Genomic DNA, 25993 nt, shown 5'->3' on the forward strand with positions numbered 1-25993 from the left:
ACGCTCGTGTCTGTGGGACCAAGGGATGCACAGTGGGTCAGACTATGCTCACCCCACCCACCAGGATGTAATTCCTATGTGGGAAAGTCAGAGCAGCTATATAAGTCCAGTGGCCAGCAGCTATTGGTAATCATTATGATAGCATACACATGTGGATTGTTGTGATCATAAAAAGAGAAATAGGCATAAGAATATGTTCTATGGGCGGTGTGTGGGGGAAGGGGGTGCCTCAGTGGGCCCATATTGAGGCATCCCTTCCCCCTGACGGACCACACACATGATGGTATAGTACAGAATAGTTTCTTCAGGGCACGGGGAGGGGAGTTAAGGGGGTAGTAGATGCAGAGAAAGGCAGAGAGAAGCAGAGTAGAGAAGTAGAGGCTGGTCATGACCATGTGGAGAGAGGGGGTAAGGGAAGGAGGAAGGGAGGAGCCCAAGAGGGCAAGAGAAGGGGAAAGAGTAGAGAGAGTAAGAAAGAGAGGAGGGGCAAGCAGCCCCTTTTATAGTGGGCCAGACCTACCTGGCTATTGACTTGTAACTGTGGGGCGGGGCATACCTGGCTGTTGCCAGGTATCTGTGGGGTGGAGCTTAGACAGAATCCTGATGTGGATAGAAACAGCACCAGCTTTTTCCATCAGCCAGCAAAATCTAACTGTAGTGGTAGCCTGGTGTGTGGTGGTGAAGACTCCAGAATTTGAGATAAGATTTGGTTCAAGTCCTGACCTGGCCATGTACTAAATGATCTTTGCTAATGACTCCAGCCCTCTGGATCCCGGTGTCTTCTGTGTGTGTCTGGGGGAGGGTAGGGCACAGTGTCAGCATGTCTCCTGCAGTTGCTAAAAAGATGACTTGTCCTGTTTCCAAGACATAGGACAGTGCCTAGGCCACCGTGAGCTGATGGCTTTCTCATTATCAAGGGTCGTGCTCCCGTATGCAAGGACTCTGCTCTCAGTGGTCCGTGGTTAGCTGTGAGACACATCTAAAGAGATACCAGTCACATTTATGGGAGGAGTCATGAGAGGCATCCTTACGGTGTTTAAGGGAGGAAGACTTTGAAGAATGAATGAGGTGAGAGTAATAAATAGTTTGGGGTTGGGATGTAACTGAGGAGGTAGAGTGCTCGCCTGACTTGGGAAACCCTGGATTCCATCCCCAGTACCACATAAAACTGGGTGTGGCGGTGCATACCTGTAATCCCAACACTTGGAAGGTAGAGGCATGGGGCTTGGAAGTTCAAGGTCATCTTTGGTTTTGCCGCAGGGCTACATTGTATCCTGTCAAGAAAGAAAAAAGAAAGAAGAAGGAAAATCAACCAGACCTAATAGCATTAGGCAGGTAAGGTAACAAGGGCAAGGGTAGATCTAGATTCCTGGACCCAAAGGTTGCTTCTGCCTGCCACAGAGCTTTAGGGACTGTCTGTATTTTCTAGGTCTTGCATCAGCTTCTCCTTTGTACCAGGAAGTGACTTCCCCTCCCTATCACATTCCATTGCATCAACCCTTAAACCTGCTAGGGGTTATTGAGACTCTTCTACCCTTAATGTCATCCTGGGCTAGAGATGCAAATGCAGACTTGAGGTCAGAGGAAGTGGGAGGTTAGAAGCTAGAGGAAGGGAGCCAGGAGCTGGCGGCAGACATGGGCAGAGGGCAGTGGAGATGGAATTAACTAGAACCTTGTGTGTCTGGCAACTGGCAGATTCTTTGGATAAGATAAGTGGAACCTCTGCAAGGTAATTATCAGAGAGCGTAAATTCCACAGATAACCTGTCCTGGGAGATATTGATGGCGGTGGGGCAGTGCTGGGGGCCACGCTCTTTGTGATCCTCAGGCCTCCTCCTCCCTGGTTCTTCCTTTAGTGTCCTGCCCCTCCCCCTCCACTGCTTGCATGATTTCCCACTCATATCAGTTCTTCTGGGACCTTCTTTATGCTTGTCTCCTGGACTCTGGGGGTGACAGATCTGCCATTGGAAGGACCTAATTATCGATCAGCCAAGCAAGAGCACTTCTGAGAGGGAAAGAATAATTACTGAGCTGATACCTTGCTGTGAACTGGGACTCTTCTGTGCAAACCATTTTCTTTACATATGTTATTAGTGGGGTCCTTGAAAGGAACAGGATTGAGAGAATGAATATATATATATATACATATATATATGTGTATATGTATATGTATATGTATATATACACACACACATATATATGCACGTATATACATACGCATATACATATATACATACATATACACATATACATATATACATATGTGTACGTATACACATATGTGTATGTATTCAGGGGAGCCTGGGAATTCTGCATTTGCTCAGTCTGTGAGTCTGTCTCATCAGTTCTAACCTGTCTCTGGAACCCTAGAAGACTCCTGGAGGGCTGCTGGTCTTCAGTGTATATGGGATCCCGAAAGTGTTGGTTCTGATATCGGTGAAGGAATGCCTCAGTAACAGCTTGGATGAACTTGCCAGTGACAGAGAGGTGCAAACAGGCAAAACCAAGACCTTCTTCCTCGATCTTTGATCTTGGTCACCAGAAGGTGACACCCAGATTCAGGGTGGGTCTTGCTGCTTCAAGACTTGATAATCTGATGAAGAAGACCCCTCACAGGAGTGCCCTCACTGTGCTTTGTGTGACTCCAGATGTAGTTGGGTTGACAACCAAGATTAGCTGCTGCCCCATGGAGTTGTCCAGCCACCATGATTCTGAGAAGCACCAGCCTCCTCAGCTCCTGCTTATAGCCTGGCCTGCATTTCCCTACCCGCCTCACCCGGGAGGCTTCACACATCCTTTCATTTGGAAGATGCATAGCTAAGTCCTTCCACTTGACAGGGACCCATAGGTTGAGAGCCTTGTTGAAGACCCAGAGTGACTAAGTTTGCTTCGCCTTGTTACCCATCTTGGCCCTTCGGGAACAGGCCTCTTTCCACAGAAGGAAGGGGGCAGCAGCTTGTCAGGAGCCATGCATATACCTCCCGGTCACTTATGGAGAAAGATGGGAAGGAGCTAGTACCAGAAATCGCCCCACCCATCCCATGCCATCCCCTGCTCTTCTTAGGCTCTTCTGTGGCATGTGAGGGACAAGGGGCTTTAGGTACTATCTCTCAAATATCCCTGAGCTCTAGGAGGGCACCCCAGGAAGGGTAACACCTACTTTCCAGCTACCTCAGAGCCTGTCCCCCATTCACCAACAGGCAATGAGGGCCTTGGAGCTGCGGCCAGCACCCTCTCACCCACTGGCTGGCAGCACTTCCTAATGACGAAAGGCTTTCCGGGGAGCCTAGGGGAAAATTAATTTTCAGTGATGTTTTGCTTGCTGTAGTTAACGATGATTATTAAATAGGCAGGGTGAGCTCCTGCATGTTTTCCTTGTTATTAGCTGTGTTTATGGGTTTTTATTAAGTTGTACCAAGCTGAGATAATTGTAAAACTATCTGTTTAAGCTGTATGACTCTTAGACCTCCTTCTTTTTTTTCATTGTGGAGATGAAGAATCTGCCTTATTCAAGGTTTATGCTGGAGGTCAGGAGCCAGTGAACTCTGCTTGTAAAGGTCCAGATAGGAAATAGTTTGAAGTTTTTTAGGCCCCGTGGTCTCTGTTGAAACTTCAATAGATTCCCTCGTGGATGCCTGAAAGCTTAGATAGAGTATACAGACCGTGGTCCCCTCTGACCACACGTGTGCCTATCATGGTTGCTATTGGGTATGATGTTGAGAGTTTCTAGGCTCCCCTAGGAGACAAAGCTCTTGTCTGTGTGGTATTTCCAGGTGGGAGGGTGGGGCGGGAAGATGCGCCATGATGTGGGTGGTGACTCGACTGTGAAGGGGTTTGGCCAGTCACCCCCTGCCCCTGCCACCAGGTCTCCCCAACAGTTATAGACCACATCCCCTCAAACTGCACGCGCAAATGCATCCTCCTCCTTTTAACTTTCTTCTGGTTGAATACTTGATAATATTGAGAAAGGAAGTGATTAAAAGCCATGATAAAATTTAATTTACATATTAGGCCAAGTAGGAACCATAAGTACTAGTAAGTTAGAACAATAACCAGATTTGGATCCTGTGGCGGCCGACACCGACATGGTAATTGGGATGGCAATAAATGGTGGTGTGACAGCGACCAGTCGACAAGCTGGAAGCTTGTGAGTGAGGGACGCTAGAGAAAGGGACGATCTAATCCCGGACTGACTGAAATTTTATCACGCACCTCAGAATGGCCTACAAATGAAAACTTATTGCCTAGTTTTAGAATTTTTATTGAACATTTTTGGGTTGTAAAAAACAAAACCATGGGTCAAGGAACTCTACACATGGCTCTGTCAATAAACCTTTATTTAAAATAAAAATATTAAGACATAATACAATAGTTGGACTCTGGTTCAGGGTCTACAGTTTCCAGATACCTGCTATAAATGGTGTGAGAAGCTCTGAAGAGTCCAGACTGATGATCTAATGGTAGTTCCACCTATGTGTGCCAGGGGCAGATCATAGCAGCTCTTCATTAACTAATTTTCTTTCTATTAAAACTAGGCAGCAGAGGCTGCAAAGATGGTTCAGTGGTTAGGGACATGTATTGGTGGTGGTTCTTTTTTTCAGAAGTCCTAAGTTTGATTTCCTGCGTCCATATCAGGCAGCTCCAAACTGCTGGTAACTTGCGCTTGAGGGCTCTAATGTCTATGGCCTCTACAGGCACATACACACACACATGTACACACACATGCATGTGCACATGCACAAATGTACTCATATCCATCCATCCATCCACACACACAGACATACACAGACACATATACACACAGATACATACACAGATACACACAAACACACACACACACACACACACACACACACACAGTTGAAAATAAAACATAACCAGGGCACAAATGATGATGCACTCTCTAGGACTCTGGCATGTTTGAGTTGCCTCTTTAGCTCAGGCTGGAACTCATTTGACTCATCTGAGGAGATGTGAGACCACGGGACTTTTAAAGTCCTTGCTCACCCTTGGGCCGAATACCTCCATAGGTAGGTAGTTCTCTGATGTCTATGGGAATTCCCTCTATCAGCCATCCTCTTGAATTACTAAGAGGTAGCTCTGGGATTTGGGGTGGTGTGGGTAACTGAGGCACAAAGGCATTAAAAAAGCTAAAATTACTCAGCAAATCCATGATGCTCATAACGAAAAATTTAGTACTTCCAAGAAAGAGTAGGTTATTGAGGTTCTGTCTCCGGGATTTGCATTGTGGTTTTGTCTCTGGGATTTGCATCTTCCCAGAGCCAACTGTACCCCTGGACAAATTCCTTAGGATTCTGTTGACTTCAGTTTACAAATCTGTATAGTGGGATGATGATGATGGTGATCGTGAGTGGTGGTGGTGGTGGTTGAAGGAGATTAGATGAAATAGTAACTATATGTTATATAGAACATGGCTGACCGCACATACTGTGTACTCAGTCCGCATCATCTATGCCATTGTTGTTATTGCTGCCATCCATCCATTCATCTGAAAACCACGCTGGGTGTGTATCTTTCTTTTTTGTTTTTGTGCAGTTGTGCTTGGATGTGTATGCATGTGCATGCGGAGCCATAGGTTGATGTTGAGTGTTTTTCTTGACCAGCTCCACCTTACTTGTTAAGATGGGATATCTCAAAGATCCTGGGGTTTAGGCTCAGGTTCAGGCTAAATGAGCAGGCCGGTGAGCTCCAGGGAAACCCCATTTCTGCTTCCCCAACACTGGGGTGACAGCGTGTGTGCTGTCATAGTGGCTTTTAAACCAAGGGTGTGCACTGAACACCTTACAGAGAGCTCTCTCCTCAGCCTTTCCTCCTTATATTTACCTTAGTCTCATGTTCAGCTTTTGGAGACATGGGCTGAGGACTCTGTTCCTACCCTGTGTGTTAAATGACTCTTTATGAGATGGAAGGATTGAGAGAGAGAGAGAGTTAGAGAGATAGAGAGAGAGAGAGAGAGAGTTAGAGAAATAGAGATAGAGATAGAGAGTTAGAGAGATAGAGAGAGAGATAGAGCGAGATAGAGAGAGAGATGGTATCAGGAAAAGACAGATGAGGATAAGGATGCAGGGAGTATAGGGAGGTGCGGGGGTGCAGGGGATGCAGAGGATGCAGAGGGTGCAGGGGGTGCAGGGGATGCAGAGGATGCAGGGGTGCAGGGGGTGCAGGGGATGGGGAAACCAGGTTCGCGAAGAAGGGATAGCCCAACTTTACATGCAGCCAAGCTTCAGAATAGATTTGGAAAATTGTCAGTATGCATTCGTAAGGATGACTGGAGTGATTTTCTTACACTGCTACGAAGAGAATGTGGAGTACTGTGGAACCTGGCGGCAGGCGGGAGGAGACACTGGGCCTCTTTGTCTGGGTCTCCCTTAGAAGGGCATCCTGAAGATGACTTGTGCACAGGGCCTTGCTTCTGCAGTTGATCTTAACCAACTCTGACAGGAGGGCAGAGGTCCCCAAGCGAGGTCAGGACCACAAATCCCATCCCAGCAGGTGCCTGGTGGGGCTAGTGTGCCCTCCAGATAACCTTCAAGTTCCCATTGATTTCCTGTCAAGCCTTCCCCAACCCCTGGCCTGCAGTGCTCCTGGTACTACCCATGGGCTAGGGGTTCAGAACACGGACATGGGTCAGTAAGCTAGCACGGGACCCTAGGGGAGGTTCACTTGGAGAAGGCCCTTGAGGAGAGACAGAATGGGCCCAGTAGACACTGTCTTCTGAATTTGCTGGTTTGCAGCCCTGGTTTTGAGCATGGACTGTCCCTTTGGCGTATAAAGCAATGACCAATACCACAGATGGACACTATTTACCAGCACTTGCTCCAACTTTGGGGGGAAAAGGTGGCATCGTAGGACCATGAGCAAAATGAATGTAGAGATGGTGGGGTTGGAGATAGACCTGCTCTCCTGGGTGTTTTGGGCTGGGGACAGAGGTAGGGGTGGGATGGGGGAGGGTCAGAAGTGAGGAGGCATCTCATCAGTTCCTGTTTATAGTGTGTGTGTGTGAACTTTGTTCTGACTCAGTTTACCAAGATCTTTTCTTTTTCTTTTTTTTTTTTTTTTGTTCAGTGGTACTACTTGAATATTTCTAGGGTCCAAATCCTGTGCTGGGTGCAGGGGCTCTGAAGAGACTGGTCCACAGAAATTAATGTTTAGTTGCACACAGACAATCAGGAGACTAAGACTGTTTTATTTTATTAATTAAAAAAATTTTTTTTTATATAGGGCCTCATTGTGTAGTTCTGACTGTCCTGGGACTTTTTATATAGACCTTTGAACTCACAGAGATCCACCTGCCTCCGCCTTTTGAGGGCTGCAACTGAAGGCATGCACCAACATGTCTGGCTAAGCAGAGAATTTTGATTCTGGAAAATGTTATAAAAACTGAACTAGGATATGAGGTAGCAAGGGATCAGGGAGGAGTGGTGTGGGTTGGCAGCTCTAGACTGATTTAACGGCTTTTTAAGGATCACCCAGCCAGAAGATCTGGGAGGAGTCTGTGAAGCTAGCGGAGGTGGCATATGTGCAAAGGTCCTGAGGTCTGAGGTCATCTTGGAAAAGGTACTGAGACCTGGAACCCAGTGCTTGAGAAGGTGGGGACAAGAGGAAACAGGGAAGGCGAGTAGAGCCAGACAACAGTCTGGGGCTCTATCGCCATGGGAGGGAGTTTGGATTTATTCTGTGTGCAGTGGGAAGACACCGGAGGGATTTAAAGAGGAGAGAATGTCATGGTCCGATTTCTGTTTTGAAAAGGTCGTTTGGGCAGCGAGTAGAGGATTGACTGTGGAGGAACATGTTCGTTGTGGAGGTGTTAAATGCCAGACCACATTCCCTCTGCTGGGGAGGGCAGCAGCGGCGCTGAGGCTCAGGCTCCTCTAGCAGCAAGGATGGGGCTGAGCAGGGAGTCCGCAGATGGGCATGGTCTAATTGATGGTCTACTCCTGTGGCAGTCACACTAGGGCGACATCTCCGAGCCTTGCTGGGGTGTCAGCAGAGAAGCAGGGGAACTAGACATCTTCCCTTTTCCTTTCTCCTCTCCTCTTGCCTCTTCTCCTTTTCCTCCATATTTCCCCTCCTGCCCTTCCCTTTCCTCCCCTCCTCCCCTCCCCTCCCTCCTTCCCTCCCTCCTTTTCTTTTGGCTTCACCTCCTGCTCTACCTCCTGAATTCTAGGATTGCAGGTGCATGACCACGCCCAGCTAAGGCACTCCACCAAGTTTCTTCCGTGGTGTGTTTTTCTTTCTAGGTATGAGTCACCCTACATAAAGTGGCTATTGCTGCTGCTGTGTGACTTTTGGAAGTTGGTGACCTTCTTTCTATACATTCCTTAACCCTCCAAGGAGAGATGTATTTTGTCACATCTAGGTAAACCTTGGGTACAAGGGAAGCTAGGTTCCATCCTTCCCAGAGTACCTCTCTCCCTCCCGCTCCCATTATTTACTGGAAGGAATCAGATTGCCTCCAGGCTCCTGCCCTTGGCAGCCCCTTGACTTCAACCCCGAGATGCGTATGTCATCAGAACATCCAGCAGCAGCTCAGAAATCATGGCCAGGCTCAATATAAATTCCGTCTTAGGCAGCTTTGCATAATAACTCCCTGGAAAGTCTCCACCACAGGAGGAGGGATTTATTAGGTCTAGTGGGCCTGAACATCCGCTGAATGGCATTGAAATCACAATGAGTTTTAGGGTTCACATTCCTTCATCTAATGTGGCTTTCAACAAGGGTCACCCTTGTCCCCAAGTGTGCCTGTTCAGGGCCATTATGAAGATCAGAGCCGCAGGCTGAATGAATGAGAATGTCAGTGTTTATCCCAGACATAGGCCTTGAGTAGGCCTCTTGGACATTTGCGAGGGACAAGGACTTCTGGGGGATTGGCCTGTGACAGGTCAGGGCTGTCATTTTAATTGATGTAGCTTTCTGAGGATTTCCAGTGGGAGCTAAGCCAGCTGAGTTAGAGCCCCTCAGCTCGGCCATTAAAACAGCGTCCAAAGAGTTCTTGCCCTTTTCTGAGAGACATGGGGGTGCACCTTTCAGCACTGAGCACCTGGGGGTGAAGACTGGACTGACCTGTGTGGACCTCATTCCAAACCTCCAGTCAGAATCAGAACCAGTCTCCTAACCTTAAACTACCTATCAGCCTCTTTTACAAACCCTAGTTTGAAAGTCATTGCTTAGAGCAGTGGTTCTCAACCTTCCTAGTGCTGTGACCCTTTAATACAGTTCCTCATGTTGTGGTGACTCCCCTCCCCCCCCCAACCATAACTGCTCATTGCTGCTTCACAACTGTCATTTTGCCACTGTTCTGAATCATACTGTGAATATCTGTGTTTCCCGATGCTCTTGGGAGACCCCTGTGAAAGGGACATTTCCTGTTACGTGGAGGTGATCTATGTCTTCTGGGCGAGTCTGATGTCTGCATGAGGTACAGTCAGCTTCTGAGGCTTGGAGAAAGAGAGTTCTAGTGAGGAACATGGACTGTCAACCTGACCATATCTAGCATCGCCTAGGTGACAAGCTTCTAGGTGTGTGTGGGGGGATTTTACTGATGGGGTTAATAGAGAAGACTTCTTCTATATGGGTAGTGCCGTTCTGTGGTCGAGGAGGATCCAGACATCAAAAGGATGAGACAGCTGAGCTGGGACAGACATTCATCCCTCTCTGCCTCCTTACTGTGTGCTCAATAGGAGCAGCAGCCAGACACACCTGCCTCCGGGGCTTCCCTGTGGTTGAGGGACTTCTCTACCTGTAAGCCAGAGCAAGCCGCACCTGTCTCCTTCCTTTACTGCTTTGGTCTGTTTGTTTGTTTGTTGTTGTTGTTTGTTTTGGCAATGAGACACCGGAGGACCTCCGAAGTTCTGTGACTTCCTGCAGAGCAGTTTGGATTTCTGGTGAAGAAAGGAACTTGCAGAGCTAAGGTGACCCTCCCCCCTCTCCCTTTTAGTACAAGGGAAAAAACAGCGGGGTTTTGATCTTGTAGGATGTTTGGTTGTGTTTTTTTGTTTGTTTTTGGATTTGGTTTTTGGTTTTTTAAGACAGGGTTTCTCTGTGTATCCCTGGCTGTCCTGGAACTCACTCTGTAGACCAGGCTGGCCTCAAACTTAGAAATCCGCCTGCCTCTGCCTCCCAGAGTGCTGGGATTACAGGCATGTGCCACCACTGCCTGGCTTGGATGTTTGTTCTCAGATGTCTGCTCCTGTGTCTGGAGAAGCCAGGTGACCTCTGACCCACCCCGTGCTCAGACTTCTGCATTCCTCCCAACTGTGGCACTTCCATCAAGGAATGGTCTGCCTTGGAAGACATGAGTTAGACTATGGGTGGTATGGCGCAGAGACACAGGAACAGGGGCTTGGTAAGGTAATTTACTTTGGCAAAGGTCACGCAGTGGCCCGAACTAGGTGAGCAACCAGGGAGTGGATCTCACTTAACTTTTGTACCCTAACACAGCCTTGCAAGCATGTCTCATTCCCTTGGTGGGAGCTCAACCTCACAGTCTACTGCTGATGGCTAGTGTATAATTGTAGTCAAGTTTTAAGAATGTTTGGTCTCTAGGGGCTGAGCAGATGAGGCAGGCACCAAGGTTTCACAAGATGAGGAAGAGGGGGCTGGACATACTGGCCTTGGTGGGTTAGCTTTGTATTTTTTTATCTTTTGGTTTTGTTTGGTTTCTTTTCTTTTTCCTTTCTTCCTTCCTTCCGCCCCCCCCCCCCAAGACAGGGCTTCTCTGTATCCCTGGCTGTCCTGGAACTCACTCTGTAGACCAGGCTGGCCTTGAACTCAGAGATCTGCCTGCTCCTTCCCCCACTGAGTGCAGGGATTAAAGGTGTGCAACTTTACCTCCCGGCTGAGCCAGCCATCTCTGATAGACTTTTGATAGACATTCCAACCGGACGTTCACACTGAATTGATGTGTGTGGTTTGGGAACAGGCAAGAATACAACCCTCTGGCCCCATCTTCAAGACACCCACAGTCTGACTGGGTGGGAATGAGGCGAGGAAGGCAGCAAAGAGCGGGAAAACACAGTGGACTTGTAGATGTGGAGCTTGGGTGCTTTGGGCAGGATAACCTGGGACCCTTCCTAGAAGAGGGAGGATTTCTGCTAGCCTCGAACCTATTCAGATTACCCAAACTGTGGCTGGGAGGACACGAGTATTTATGTTGGGCCCATGGACAAGGCCCTCTGCTGCTTGCGTGCAGAGAAATTGTCAGATGAAGATTAACGCTGATTGATCGTTTCTTCTATCTAAACACTCACTCATCTATCAACTGTGTGGCAGATTCTCTGTCCTGCGCTTTGGGACAGACCGACATGTTTCTGGGTGGGGCCTCTGGTACTTAGAGTAGGTGCTCTTGGAGGGAGGGGTCCTACTGTATCATACCCCAGGTGCCTTGTTCTCCAACGTCAGAGGTTCAGCTTGGGTCAGCTGGGGTTTCTGAGCACATCAAATCCACTGTCATAGTGATGGTTCCATGCGGGATGACACATGCAGAGGCCTAGCCAGCCTACTCGGGCAGAGTCATTGCCACAGAGTGGTAGAAAACAGATTGTGCTTCAAGGAGAGGAGGTAGGAGAGACTGGATTGTAGGTATTCCTGCCTCTGTGTCCTGGGTTCTAGCCTATTAAGTCCTTCTGCAGGCCTACAGAATACTGTGAGTGCACCGCAGGGTGGGCACAGGGCCGGGGAGCCTGTAAGCAGTGCAAAACTGGGCAGGCTTGCCTGATACCCAGCTTCTCATACACCCGCACTCTCAGAGTCTCGACAGCCTGGCTGAGGCGGAGCATCACTGGAAGCCACGCTGAATTCTGTACCAAGGGGAAAAGGGCTAAAAGAAGGGCTGAGGAAGACTTCTCTTTGCCAGGATGGGCGAGAGGTGAGAGGTGATGATTTCAGGCAGGGACGGCTGCAGTTAAGCCAGGCACTGGGTGATGAGCACTAACAGAGTGGCTGTAGACAGAGTCTTGCTTTCCCCGCTCAAGCATGAGTGGACAAGCCTCTAAGCGGCAGACGTCCGTATGCATCTAACACTGAGGACTAAGCGTTTGTTTGGAGTAGATGGGTTGTGGCTCCTCCCCTGGGCCAGTGGGAACGGGATGGTCAGATCCGACACAGCACAACTTCCTGGATATGAACTATGTACCAGGTTCTGTGCTGGATGCTGGGAATGCCTTAGGCTCAAGTCCAGGATGCTGGCCTCCCCGATTCAGGTCTCCTCCTTCACCCTGGAGCCGGTGGTCCCTGGGAGCCGGTCGTCATTCATTGCTCAACATGAGCAGCTGTGTGCTGAGGCCCCATCAATACAGTCTCTGTTCTCTTGGGGTTCACAGTCCAGTGAACCCCATCCCTCAACAAGTCAGGGAAGACATGCTAAACATTGAATTAGGTTTAAATTGACACAGTGATAGTATTGATGTTTTAGATGTAAGAAAATGATTGGGGAGAAAGGGTTTTGGAATCTCTCTCTCTCTCCCACCCCAGTAGCTTTTTCTAGTTGAGGCAGCATTCACTGGCTGTTCTTCCTGTTGTAACAAAATACCAGAGACTGAATAGCTCAAGCGACATTTATTTCTTCGTTCTGTAGGTTTCAAGTTGAAGATCAGGGTGCCAGCCAGGTCAAGTTTCCAATAGGGCTCTTTTCCTGGCTTATTAAGTGTGATGGCCTTCTCGTATGTGTCCTCAAGTGTGTATATATGGGGATGAATATTTAATTTTTCATTTTTAAGGCGGGGTCTCATGCATCCCAGGCTGGCCTTAGACTTGTCCTGAGACTTAGCGTGACTTTGAATTTCTGCCTTGCCTACTTTTACTTGGGATTAGAAGCATGTGCCACTGTGCCCAGCATTTTTAAATGCAGGTTCTGGGGATCGAACTCAGGTCTTTTGTACTATTATCTCCTTTTGTTATTTCCTTAATCCTCACTCATTCTTCAGGCACCACCCTCACGACCTAATTACTTCTAAAGGCTCGCTCCATGGTTCTATATCCAGATACCATCAATCTGCGGGTCAGGGCGTTAGCTTTTTTCTGCATGTGGGGTGACATAATTCAGTTTGACCTAGCGGTTAGCTTTTCTTTCAAGGGCTGAGTTCTATGAGCAGTACAACACCAAGGGCCTGAAAATGGCTCCCTTCCCTTGTCAAAAACTGTCTGTAGCTTTCGAGGGCTTATCCAAAGCTAAGTGAGAACAGAGCTTCCCATGCCACAGTTACACGTGCTAACATGCAAAGAGCAGGGTGTTAGCGTTCTGGAGGTGAGTTTCATGCGTGTTTGTGGGTGGCTGGGAAAGGCGGGTGGGTGAGACTGGGGGGGCCTGGGCAGAGGCACACAGAGGGTGGAAGCTGGGAGGAAGGAGGGATCAAAAGTGTCTCTGGCCAGTGCTGCTCAAGCCCTGCTTATCTCTGTTTACAGGCACAAACAGTAGGCCAAGGTTGTCCTGTAACAGCAAGAGGGGACCTGAGGCCACATGACAAGAGAATAGACAAGAACACTGGAAAGTGACACAACTCAGTGCCAGATGGGGTGAGGGCAGGGGTTGGGCCTTGGGCAGGCGGCTACGTGTGTGGGGAGTAGTGACCCCCTCTTTGCTCCCCCCCCCCCATTGAAGAATGAGAGCTGGGGAGGGAAGAAGCTCTTGGCAGAAGATGAGGAATTTGCTTTTTGGACAGTCTCTCCCTCTCCCCCTACTGGACACAGAGATGGGCTGTGTCCACAGGGTGGCCTTGAATTGGTAATCCTCTTGCTTCCATTGCATAGATACTGGGATTGTAGGCATGCTCCATCATGCCTGGATGGGCATGGATTTGAAGTATGACGTGACACATGTCCTTAGGTTGGTACCAGGACCTCTGAAACCTGTGACATTACATAGGCGACAGTGTGTTCTGTACACCTGTTGCCAAGGCAACAGCCACCATATTCCTAGAATCTATTGGGTTCACCTTTACCTGTGACCACCATCCGTGTGTGTATAAGAAGAACCCGCCCTTCTCCTCTTCTCTTTCTGTCACCACCCTTGCCCTTTCCCTGCTCAGTAAACCTCATGTGGAACTGTTTGGCCTGGTGTGGTCTTTCTGGAGCTGTCTCCTCCTGCCGATCCCAACATTGGTGCCACAGAACCTGTGGGACAATCAGGATGAGTGTCTGCCTGGAGGGTTGGACCTGAGCATATCTCGGGGCAGTAACCGAGTTCTCTGGAATAGGAGGTTGGATGAGGAGCAGAGGGTCCTTCAGGTCCTGGACTTCATCTCCCCACAGACGAGCTCAAGAAAGGTCCCTAGGCCTGTCTTAACAGGACCATCCAGTTTTCAGAGCTCTGTCCATTTGTGACCTGAAAGGGACCTCCCACCCCTCACAAAGCCCTTTAGAGCCCGACAGCTGGTGTTCCAAACTAGAAGGCTTTTCAGAGCATAGCGACTTCTTGCCTTTCTGTTTCTGATTGCAGCCTTTAGTGGCCTGGGGTCAGTTCTTGATGAGGACATCACTCTAACCTGCCTGGTGCCAGCTTCCTCTGGCTCCAGACATCAATCATGCCTTGGTAATCTAGCCCCCGTGGCCTGGTAAAGACAGGTGATGGCCGAGGCTGGTCCGTGCCTGCTCCAGCCTGGGGCATGCTGGTCACAACTCCACAAAATGAGTCATTTGCTGCCAGCCTGTCCCTGTTCCTTCTGCCCCCCCCCCCCCCCATGACTTTAATGCAAATGTCACCCATGGGGTGGGATCCTTTCCTTCTGGGACTTATTTATTTATTTATTTATTGGAAAGGACATTTGTCCTCTCTTCTGCTTAAATTGCTTTCCACAGGTTTGGCAGACCTGACCATTGATTTTCTCTTAATGCGTGCAGAAAGCTCTGTTAAGATTTTGGCTAATTAACTTTTGGAGAAGCGTCCCTTAGATTTATCCAGGAGGTTGAAGTCTCTTTTCCTCCTCCCATATCTTCAAAAATAGGCTTTTAACTTTTGTTTTCAAATCACTGCCAGTGCCCAGTTTGTTTAAAAGTGACTTCCCTGGAAATAGATGATGGTCCGGAGGCTGTGGGATGTCACTGTGTGCGGCTCCAGTCTTTAGCACAGTGGGTTAGAGGTGTCTGCTGTACAAACCCTGTGGCCTGAGTTCAATCCCTGGAACCCATGTAAAGGTGGGAGGCGAGAACTCTGACACTACTCAGTATTTGATATTTATCAGAAGTTTCATTCATACAAAGGTTTCACTTTTGAAAATCCACCTTTCCCCCAGCACGTCTGTTAGTATGGACACTGCATACTCAGTGTGGAGAGCACGTAAGGTTAAGACTGCGCCAGGTCACGGCTTTTTTCCCGTCTGTCTTCTCCATTCAGTGTGAGGTACAGACACTGGCCAACTTCACTATTTGTTCTTAGTAAGTTCGCTTTCTTGTTCCTCTTGTGTGGACCAAAGCTGTTGGAGGTGAGCAGGGAAGTTCACCTTGAAGTCTCACTGTGTGTTTCTTTGGTACTGGCTTCCAGAAGTCCATCTGGAAGAAGGAAAAGCCCATTTCTTCCAGGAGATGAATTTTACTGCACTTTTTGGACTTGATTTTATGTCCCCAACCCCCCCTGGGATGAGCCTGGATTGGTGGTGGTGCACACCTGTAGTCTAGGCCCTTGGGAGGCTGAGGTAGGAACATGAGCCACATGGTGAGATCTTGTTTAAAACAATGGGCTATGGGAAACCTCGCCCTCTTGTATTCCGATCAGTTCCCATCACTATGGCGTGGGTGGTTGCAGCTGGAGACTGGCCAGGCTGTATCACCTTGCATAGGTTGCACTTCCTGTAAAAGCTTCTGTTCCTCTGACGTGCTTGGCCTTAGCTGGTGGAGACACTCAGGCTGGTATGACACAGGCAAACCCTTCGTTGAAATGTTCTTCACTTTTGATCAATCTCACGGTCCTTGTTAGTATCTTTGATTACATCGGATTATGTGCTATTCCGTTTTATAGCGTTTTAATAGGCTTTCAGCTCCCCTCCCCAGTTCATTTCCAGCTGTGTGGTTATTAGGATTTGATGGTAGTTTGGCTTTGTGACTGCCAGGACTCCTTCTGTGCCGGCTAGCCCTTCTGTGTGAGCACCAGGATCTTCAGAGGTGAAGAGCGGGACGAGCCTTGTTTGTCTCACAGAGGTTTGCTCACAATTAAATGACAGCAAATGAAACCTCCCATGGCTGTATCCTCCAACTGTAAGATGTTTGTTTTAAATCCTTTGGTTGGGGGCTGGTGAGATGACCCAGTGGATAAAGGGGATTTCTGAGCAAGCCCAGCTCACCTCAATTCCATTCTTGTTGGAGGGACAGAGCTGCTTCTACAAAGTTGACCTCTGACCTCCACACAGTGCCCTGCCCCCCACACTCACACACTAGGAATGGTAATGATAAATCTTTAGTAGAATCTGACCCATTGACTTAAAAAAAAAAAACAAAACAGAAACAAAAACCCTTGGCTTCTAAAAAACAGTATGGGATATGCTGTGATTAGAAACCTGTGTGCTACTGCTGGGATTGTGAAATGGCCCAGCCACTGTGAACAACAGTAAAATAGTTAAAAAAAAAAAAAGAAGAAAGAAAATAAAGCAAAGTAGACTTTCCATATGGTCCATCAAATCCACTCTTGGGCCTGAACTCAAAATAATTGAAAGTATTGCCTCCATATTTGTACCTGTATGTCTGCCGGGTATTGGGATGTATTTCCATAGAGAGTATATTTACATTCACAGTGACTGAAGCATAAAAGTAGTCCAGGTCCTCATTGACCAGTGAACCTATAAGCAGAGTGTGGGATATAGAAATAGTCTAAAACAGAAGGGCATTCTGATGTATATTACAGCGTCAGTGAATCTAGAATATGCTGTCCTCAAAAGATCCAAATCCTATTGAAGTACTTGGATAGTCGAAATGACAGAGGCAGACAATGGTAGGCAGGACTGGGGGAAAGGGGAGGAATGCTGTCTAATGCTTGTTTAGCTCTGCATTTAGGAATGAAGAATTCTGGAAATGGATGGTAGTGTCAGACAACATAAGAACTCTTGTATCCAGTTATGGTTTGAGTGTAGATATTCCCCATGGGTCCTGAGTTTGGGCACTTGGTCCACAAGTGGTGATATATTTTGGTAGCTGGACAACCTCTAGGAAGAAGGAACTGGTCAGAGGAAATGGGGCAGACATTTATAACAGTGCTTCAAATGACTTACTCAGTTTTCCAATTTGCCCTCACAATCTTTGTGGCCCCTCCTCTTCCTGCCTCCATGCCCATGTCCCTCCTCTTCCTGCCTCCATGTCCCTCCTCTTCCTGCATGTCCTTCCTCTTCCTGCCTCCATGCCTCTCCATGCACAAGGCTCAAGTTTGCCTGCCAGAGGTTATGCTGTTGTAGTTGGGTTTCTTAATTAGCTCTTGTCCTAGATGGGCTTATGTTTTTTTTTATGTGTTAGTTATTTGCTTTCACTGTTTTTTTTTATCTGCTCAATTATATCATTGTCATGTTTTTTTTTTTTTTGCCTTGACATTATATTTAGTGAGTAAGATCATCATCACTTGTCCAAGAATACCAATGGTTCACAGACATAAAATTGACTGTTTGAATCAGATCACCACCCTGCAAATTAGGATAATTTTTTTATTGTGGGTTCAACTTTGGGCATTGACTTGCTTTGGGATCTAATTATTATTATTATTATTATTATTATTTTATGTGTGTGTATCTGTGTTTATGCCACATGCATGTGCATGCCTGTAGAGACCAGAAGCAGACATTAAATCCCCTGGAGTTGAAGTTATAGGTGATTTTGAGCTGCCTGACCTGGATACTAGGGACCAAACTCAGGTCCCCTGGAAGAGCAGTGCTCTTAACATCTGAGTCTTCTTCCTGGCCTCACTATTAGTCTTTGACAGTTTTATATCACGATGCATTCTCATCTCTCTTACCCACTACCATCTGTCTTGTAGCTTGCTTACTCTCATCAGCCTTCCATATACAAGTTCCAGTCTCACAATCATGTCTCTTTGTTCTGTGACTTACTGTGTTTAACCAGGGTTGTGCGACCATGGGTGTGGGGCACTGCACTGGGGCCTAGTGGACTCACTTCGGTAGGCATGTGATTAAAGACAGTGACTCCTCCTTCCATAGCATCCCTCAGCAGTTTCCAGGGGAAGGTGGGGGGGGGTCACACATTATTCTAAATGCCCCTCTTGCTTGGTTTTTGACTAGAGAAAGTTAATTATCTTAATCTGTGGGTTTAGAAGATCTACATGTATCCTTCATCACATGTTTCTTACAATGAATGACTGTACCTCCATAGGACATCCCCTCTGCCCGTGTAGTCTTTATCCTAAATGCTTTATTCTAAATTCTCCATCATAATGGGAATCTGGGTGTGTTTTGAAACTTCTGAGAACAAACTGTGGGGGATGCTACAAGAGGGGAGTCTGGCAGCTGGATGCTCTAAGTCCTAAGCAGAACATTGCTTTATAATGTGCCACCTCTAGGGACATCTTAGCATCCTAGGACAAGGCTGGTCATGTTTATTAGTGGTTTGTTCTTTGGGGCCCATTTTAAAGGCATCTCTAAGTGACCTGGTAGATTTAGGACAGGAAATGGAGTCTAGTGGAGATTTGATGACAATTTGTATTTTGTCCCTTAATAGGACTCTTGTTAAATGCAGCTTCTTCCTGGAGAGCCGGTAGGGGGCGCTTCCCTCTGGTTGTTTCTACTTCTCTGGTCTCACCCCATTGCTCTCTGTCTCCTGTAGGCTTGGGGACCAGTTCTACAAGGAAGCCATTGAGCACTGTCGGAGCTACAACTCGAGGCTGTGTGCAGAGCGTAGCGTGCGGCTCCCCTTCTTGGACTCGCAGACTGGGGTGGCCCAGAACAACTGCTACATCTGGATGGAGAAGAGGCACCGAGGCCCAGGTATGTCATGCCACTCCCAGCATGCACAGGGGCTCCAGCGTGGAGGAAGGAGTACTATTGTGTCTGGGAGTCCACACAGCTGGGCCGGGTTGGGCGTTAGATAAGTTATACTCGTTTAGCTGTGTATACAGTTTATCCAAGGGACCAGACAAAGATGATGTGTGGTATTTATCTCAAAAAAGTCCAATGAAAGCAGTCTTCATTTTCCACCCTTGGGTGTTGGCTAAAATCTGTAAGTGTGTTTAGCTGGGGGTAAGGCTTAGTTTTGTCATCAGAACTCTGTCCCTGCGGCTTGTCATCTGTGAAATGTGGATAATCTCAGTATTTACTACACGGAGTTTATCAAGATTAAATGAAAATATCTATAAACAACTCAACATACTATATGCTCTAAAATGCTGGGTATTATTGTTGTTATGACTGTGATTCTAAACTTCTAGGCTTCTAAGAATAGAATAAAAACCAATGGAATAGATTAGGGAGACAGCTAGCTCTAGAGATGCACTTATCTGTGGTCATATTTATTTATGTTAGAATGGGTGTGTTTATGTGTGTATGCATGTATGTACATTCACATGCATGTGTATATACCTGTTTCCATGTGTGCATGCATGTGTGTGGTGCATGTGTATGTGCACATGTATGTGTAAATACCTATTTCCATGTGTGCATGCATGTGTGTGTGCATGCATATGTGTGCATGTACATGTATGTGTATATACCTGTTTCTATGTGTGTGTAGGGTGCATGTGTGTGTATGTGTGTGTGTTACGTGTGTGCATGCAAATATCTTCTTTAATTAGTTGTTCTTCATCTTGTTATCTTGGGTTTTTTTTGTTTTTGGTTTTTTTTTTTTTGCTTTTTGGATTTGTTTTTTTGGAGACAGGGTTTCTCTGTGTAGCCCTGGCTGTCCTGGAACTCACTCTGTAGACCAGGCTGGCCTCAAACTCAGAAATCTGCCTGCCTTTGCCTCCCAGAGTGCTGAGATTTCAGGCGTGCGCCACCACCACCCCCCGGCTTTCATCTTGTTTTATGAAGCAGGGTTTTTCACTTTTACCAGGAGCTCACTGATTTAGCTTGGCTGTCTGTCCAGTGAGCCCCAGGGATCTGCCTGTTCCCCCATACCCCTGGCACTGGGATTAAAAGTGCATGCATTTATTTATATGGGTTCTAGGGATTGAACTAGGTTCTATACTTTCATGGTAAGCACATTGCTGACCAAGTCGTCTTTGTAAACCCCTTTGCTGCCACTCCTGCCTCTCTATGAGTATAGCAAACCTTTTCTGTTGTTTTGAAAAGTTTAATATTTATGTAAAATTCAGGTAATGGCAAAGAAAAGTCAGAATCCTTCCAGCCAAGCTCCACAACAGGCAACCCATGGTCGACTGTCTCATCCACAGTTAGCTTTTTCCTTTCTCCCTGACTCCGAATGACTTTGAAGTCTGTCTGGTAGGGAATCATTTCACGTATAAATACTCTGGACTTAGAATGTCAAACCAGTTGGGTGCCATGGGACAGGTCTGAAAGCACAATAGTTAGGAAGCTGAGACAAGAGGATTGTAAGTTTGAGGCTAGCCTAGGACACGGGACGAGCTTCTGCCTGAAATGGCAAAGGAGAAGACCAGGCCAGCCCAGGATCACTGTCTAATCAAATGGTCAACATTCGTATCTCCTGCTACCTCTAGCATAAGCCAGGGTCCGGACAGGATTCCTGCATTGCAACTGTGACACGGCTCTTAGAAATCTGCAGGCTTTGCTGAGACTCTTTGCCCCTTGTATGTTATTTGTTGAAGAAACTGGGTTGTTTGCACTGTAGGGTTTCCCAGAGCTCGGATTTGCTGATTGCATCCCCATGGTGTTATTGCTGTGAATTGGTAATTAGGTCTAGAGACTATTCAGGCTCTCTCTCTCTCTCTCTCTCTCTCTCTCTCTCTCTCTCTCTCTCTCTCTCTGGCAAGAGCAGTATAGATGGTAGTTTGGGCTTTTACCAAGAGGCTCATGCAGTCTGGTTATCTCTCTTCACTCACGTTACCAGCCCTCTGTGATAACTATCCAGATTCTTATTCCATTAGAGAGTTGCAAAAAGAAATCCCCACAAACCAACCAAACACAAAACCAATGTGGCATTTCATTAGAGGCCATGGTTGTTTTTCATTTATTAGCTCTACAGCTTCTGGAAAGAAAAGCATCCCCTCATTAAAACTTTGGTTATTCTGAGGTACAGCTGACAGGAGATAAATGACATCCCCTATATTTATTTACCAGTTTTCAGAATAATGAGTTAGTTCCTTGGTCTTGTCCACAGTTGATCAATGTGGTTGTTTTCAGTGCCATCATGAACTCAGACTTAAGCCTGTGTGATGCACTTTAACCCACGGCAGCCATTATTCTGACTGATTCTTACGCTGTCCCATCTTCATCCAGAAGGGCTTTGGAAATAGCCTCAGTTCCTTCTGATGGCTTCCTTGCCCTCCTGATATGGGGACAATTGATGTTAGCTCACCTTGTGCTCTTCCTGTCTTAGACCTGGATGGAACTGCTTCTCGTAGAAGTCCTGGCTTCTTGTTTTAATAGATGTTCTGAAGCTACCATCTATGCTTCCTAGGTTTGTCATGATTCCTCAGACATTTCAGTCAGCATCCTTAAAGTAGGATATTTTTAAGGGAATGCTATTGAATCATACTATTTCCTAGACAATTCAGTTTTAAATAGTTTGTATTTAACTATCTTTATTCTATATCCCTTTCCTCAGACATATACCACACACACACACACACACACACACACACACACACACACACACACACACACGAGTGCAGGCATGTATATATGTACCACATACATGTACATACAGTGTACACAAATGCATGCATAAATACACACAACACATGTGCATATACCTCCGAACCTGGATTTAATGATGTGGACACCCTTGCTTCATCACATACAGAACTCACAATAGACACATCAGTATTACAGTAACAGCAGGGCTATTTATAGTAAGATTACTGGACAGACTTAACAGTCTTTGTTTTTGCACTTTGTATCTCTTGTCCTCCTTAGGTTGTGGTGTCAAGCCACTGTGCCTCAAAGTCACTTCAGATAGTCCTCTGTGTTGGTTGTGACAGTGAGTCTTCTACATGTTGGATTTACAGGTTTCATTTTGGTTTTACTTATTAGGGATTGCTCGGTGTAGAGGTTTCATAGAATTTCTTTTCTTAAAATTAGCTTCTCATGTTGAGTCACTGGATACTTCCTGGGAATTGCACACAGTACTGAGAATAATCTTTCTGGGTTTTGTTCACTTTCCCCAAAGATCACACCGAAAGTTGACATTGGTAAAATCAATTGTGTGAGAAGCTCTTGCCATTCTTTCTTTCTTTCTTATTATTTAAAACAGTTTTAAAATGAAAATATGTTTTGATCATATTCTTCCCTCCCTCATGTCCTTCCAGATACTTTCCCCCTCCCTGACCTGCCATCTTTAAGTTTTTTCTCAAAAAATGGACAAAACTCCAAGACAGAAACAAAGCCCCCAAACCAAGAAAACAAAATAATAATAAAAACCTAACAAACTATAATCAAATAAAGATACACACACACACACACACACACACACACACACACACACATGCACACTCACACACTTACATGCACACAACTGTGGAGTCTATTATATGTTGTTCAACTACTCCTCAACATGAGTTTTGCCCTGGAGTGGTTGATATTCCCAGTGTCACTCCATTGGAGACCTTGATTTTCCTGCTCTCAGCAGGTATAAGTAACAGTTATTGACCTTTACCATAGTGTATGGGTTTTCATTCATTCATTCATTCATTCATTCAAAAATATAACAAAATAGTATATAATAAGAAAAGACAAAAATGATCACACTGAAGTTGGACAAGACAAACCAACAGAAGGAAAAGAACCCAAGAGAAGGCCCAGGAATCAGAGACCCACTCATTCACACACACAGTACTCACATAAAAACACTAAGCTGGAAGCCATAATATAAGTGCAGAAGACCTGGTGTAGACCTGAGCAGGCCCTATGAATGCTGCTTCAGTGTCTGTGAGTTCACATGAACTTTGCTCATTGATTTAGAGGGCCTTAGTTTTTCTTTGTGTCCTCCATCCCTCCTGGCTCTCCTATACCCTACCTCCTCTTCTATGGGGTTTCTTGGAGATCCTGTCATTTAGTCACATGTAGCTAACACTATAATCAAGACAGGAAACTTTCCTCAATGCAAAGATTTCTTTCATACAACTTCTTCATAGCCACACCTAACCTTTTATCTCATCAAATCCTCTCATGGTGGTACTAATAAAATAGCTAGGTTAAACATTATCTCTCTACTGAAGAGCTCATCAAATCATCAAACACAGTTTCCAGTACTTGAAGAATGCTAAAGATCTGTGGTAAGGGTTAGATTTCCTTCATTGGAGAACATGTTGATTTTTCCTTCATTCCCAAGGAATACTTGTGCTAGGTATAAAATTACAAATCTACAGTCTCTTCTGAGTGGCACTTGAAATGCTTGCCATGTCTTAGATGGTTAGTGATGAGAAATCTGCTGCTTGTCACATGATGACTCCCTTGTATGAGAGGCATCGTTTCTTTTCACTGTTGTCAAGGGTTCTCCTTGCTTTTACTTTTCAAAAGTCTAATGTTGATGTGTCTTAGAACAGATTTGTTCAGATGTATTCTATTTGAAGCTTACTTGGAGTTTTGGACCTGTTGGTTTTTTTGTTTTTGTTTTTCTCTCCAAGTTTGAGAGATTTGTTGGCAGTTATCTTCAGCCTCATTCACTTTCCTTTTGGGATATCAACAGCACACATGCTAGATCTCTTGTTACCATTCCAGAGCTGCCCTTTTTGCTCCTTTATTGTTATGCGTATGGGTGTTCTGCCTGAATGAATGTTAGCACACTACATGTGTACAGTGCTTGCAGATGCCAGTAGAGGGCATTGGATCCCCTAGAATTGGAGTTAGACAGTTGTGAGCTGCCACATGGGTGTTTGGAATCAGTCCGGGTCTTCTAGAGAGTGATGGTGTTCTTAACTGCAGAACCATCTCTGGAGCCCCCCAGATTCTATTCATTTTTGTTTTTCAGTTCCTTGGATTGAGCAATTTCTATAATTTCTCTTTTATTTTCCTCCATTGGATTCTGCTAATGAGCCTCATTCATGGGAAATTTTTTACTTTCTTGATTACAATAGTTCATCTCAATTTCCTGTTTGGTTTCTTGTATCTTTTGTGTTTTATTCTTTTTCTCTATTTTTCTTTTATTAAAAATAGAATGTTTGCACACAGTATATTTTGATTCTGGTTTTCTCTCCCACAACTCCTCTGAGATCCTTTCCCACCCCCTCTCTGATCTGAATCCACATCCTTTCTGTCTCTAGTTAAAAAACAAACAGGCATCTAAAAAATAATAAAATAAAGTGAGATAAAACAACAACTATAGCAGAATCAATCAAACAAACAAACAAACAACCCAATCCAAAACAAAGGAAAAGCACAAGAAACAAATAGATGACAAGACAGACAGGTTTGTGTACGCAGGAATCCCATAAAACCTCAAAACTGGAAGCCATTCTATGCATGCAAAGGACCTATAAGGTTAAAAAAGAAAGCCCCCTAGGCGGTGATAGTGCACACCTTTAGTCCCAGCACTGAGGAGGCAGAGGCAGGTGCATTGCTCAGTTGAGGCCAGCCTGGTCTACAGAGTTAGTTCCAGGACAGCCAAGACTACACAGAGAAACTGTGTGTGTGTGTGTGTGTGTGTGTGTAATTTGACATATGTGCACACATAAGATCACCAATACAATCCAAATAATGAGCATATCCACAACCCTCCAAAGTTCCTAAAGTCCCTTTAGCCCAGTTTTTTTTTTTTAATCTTTCCATAACTTCTCCCTTTTTCTTGGGGGAGAACCACTGATCTCTTTCTATACTGGAATCAATGTCTATGTGCTCCATTCTAGAGGTGGCCATGTCTACATTCTTTCACTTGGTATAATGATGTTGGCATTGTCCACGTGCTAACATCCATCTGTAACAGCTCCTTCCTTTGCCAGGTAGTGTTCTAATGTATGGATGTCACACCGTTTAAGCACACTCGCCTGCTGATGAGGGTCTGGACTTCTTTCTAGTTTCTGCTTGTTAATAAGGAGGGCTTTTATGAACATTTGTGTTCAAGTCTTTGCATAGATGCGTGCTTTAATTCTTCTGGGGCAAGTGGCTCAAACACTGAATGGCTAGATCGTGCAGAAGGTGAATGCTTAACTTTTTAGGCGATTGTCAGGAAGTTTTCCAAAGCGAAGTAGAGATTATTCTCTCCTGCCATGTGCGAAGACTCCATTGCTTTTTCTCTTGGCTATTACTACACATTGTCAGTCAAGAAGAAATCTGGCCATTCTTGAGGATGTATAATGATACTTACTATAGTTTTAATTTGTGTTCCCCTAATTAATGGTATTACTGATCATCTTTATATGTGCTTTTTTTGACATTGAAAACAAACTGTTCTTTCCATATCCATGTTCAACATATCTGTTCAAGAACAGATATATTGTTCTCTTCACACTGGCAACCATTTAATTCCTCATAGTTGCTCCCTGTGTGTCCATAGTTTAACTAGCCTCTGACATTCTCTTTACCTGGAGAATCATTGGACCCTTCAGGTGAAGGGTCCACTTTTCCAAGACTGCTCATTTTTTGGACCAACTACAAGTCCAGGCTGTCAACTGTGTTTCTGACCTCTGAATACAGATTAGGAGCTCCCATGATGCCCTTCAGATTTGGTCTTTGCTAGAGTGGCTCACAGAGCTCCGAGAAGCAGTTTCTCTCTCTGGACCTGCAGCTGGTTACAGAGGAACCACCTTGGCCATCTCCATCTCGCTGGGACCTCCCTCCACACATGCCCTCCTTGGCCCTTCTCTCTGTTCATCTCCATTCATTTGTGATTGTCGGATACTAAGGCTCTCACAGCGACATAGTTGGTGGGGACCCAGATCAGTGCTCAGCTCAACCCTAACTGCAGAGGCTTCCTCCGGCAGT

The 25993-nt window shown here is 46.0% G+C and overlaps 1 protein-coding gene across 7 annotated transcripts in view; it reads left to right on the top strand.

The window, feature by feature from the left end:
* Dpf3 (double PHD fingers 3) overlaps positions 1-25993 on the top strand; it is a 275541-nt gene that overhangs the window by 103729 nt on the left and 145819 nt on the right. For all 7 annotated transcript variants that reach the window (XR_007978346.1, XR_007978345.1, XM_052185527.1 and 4 more), the window contains exon 2: positions 18768-18928. Coding sequence is in view for 5 of the 7 variants with exons in the window: in XM_052185527.1 (XP_052041487.1) it covers positions 18768-18928 (161 nt within the window). In the remaining 2 variants the exon portion in view is untranslated. The remainder of the gene's footprint in view (positions 1-18767; positions 18929-25993) is intronic.

Source organism: Apodemus sylvaticus, chromosome 6 (genome assembly GCF_947179515.1).
Source record: "Apodemus sylvaticus chromosome 6, mApoSyl1.1, whole genome shotgun sequence".
Lineage (NCBI taxonomy): Eukaryota > Metazoa > Chordata > Mammalia > Rodentia > Muridae > Apodemus > Apodemus sylvaticus.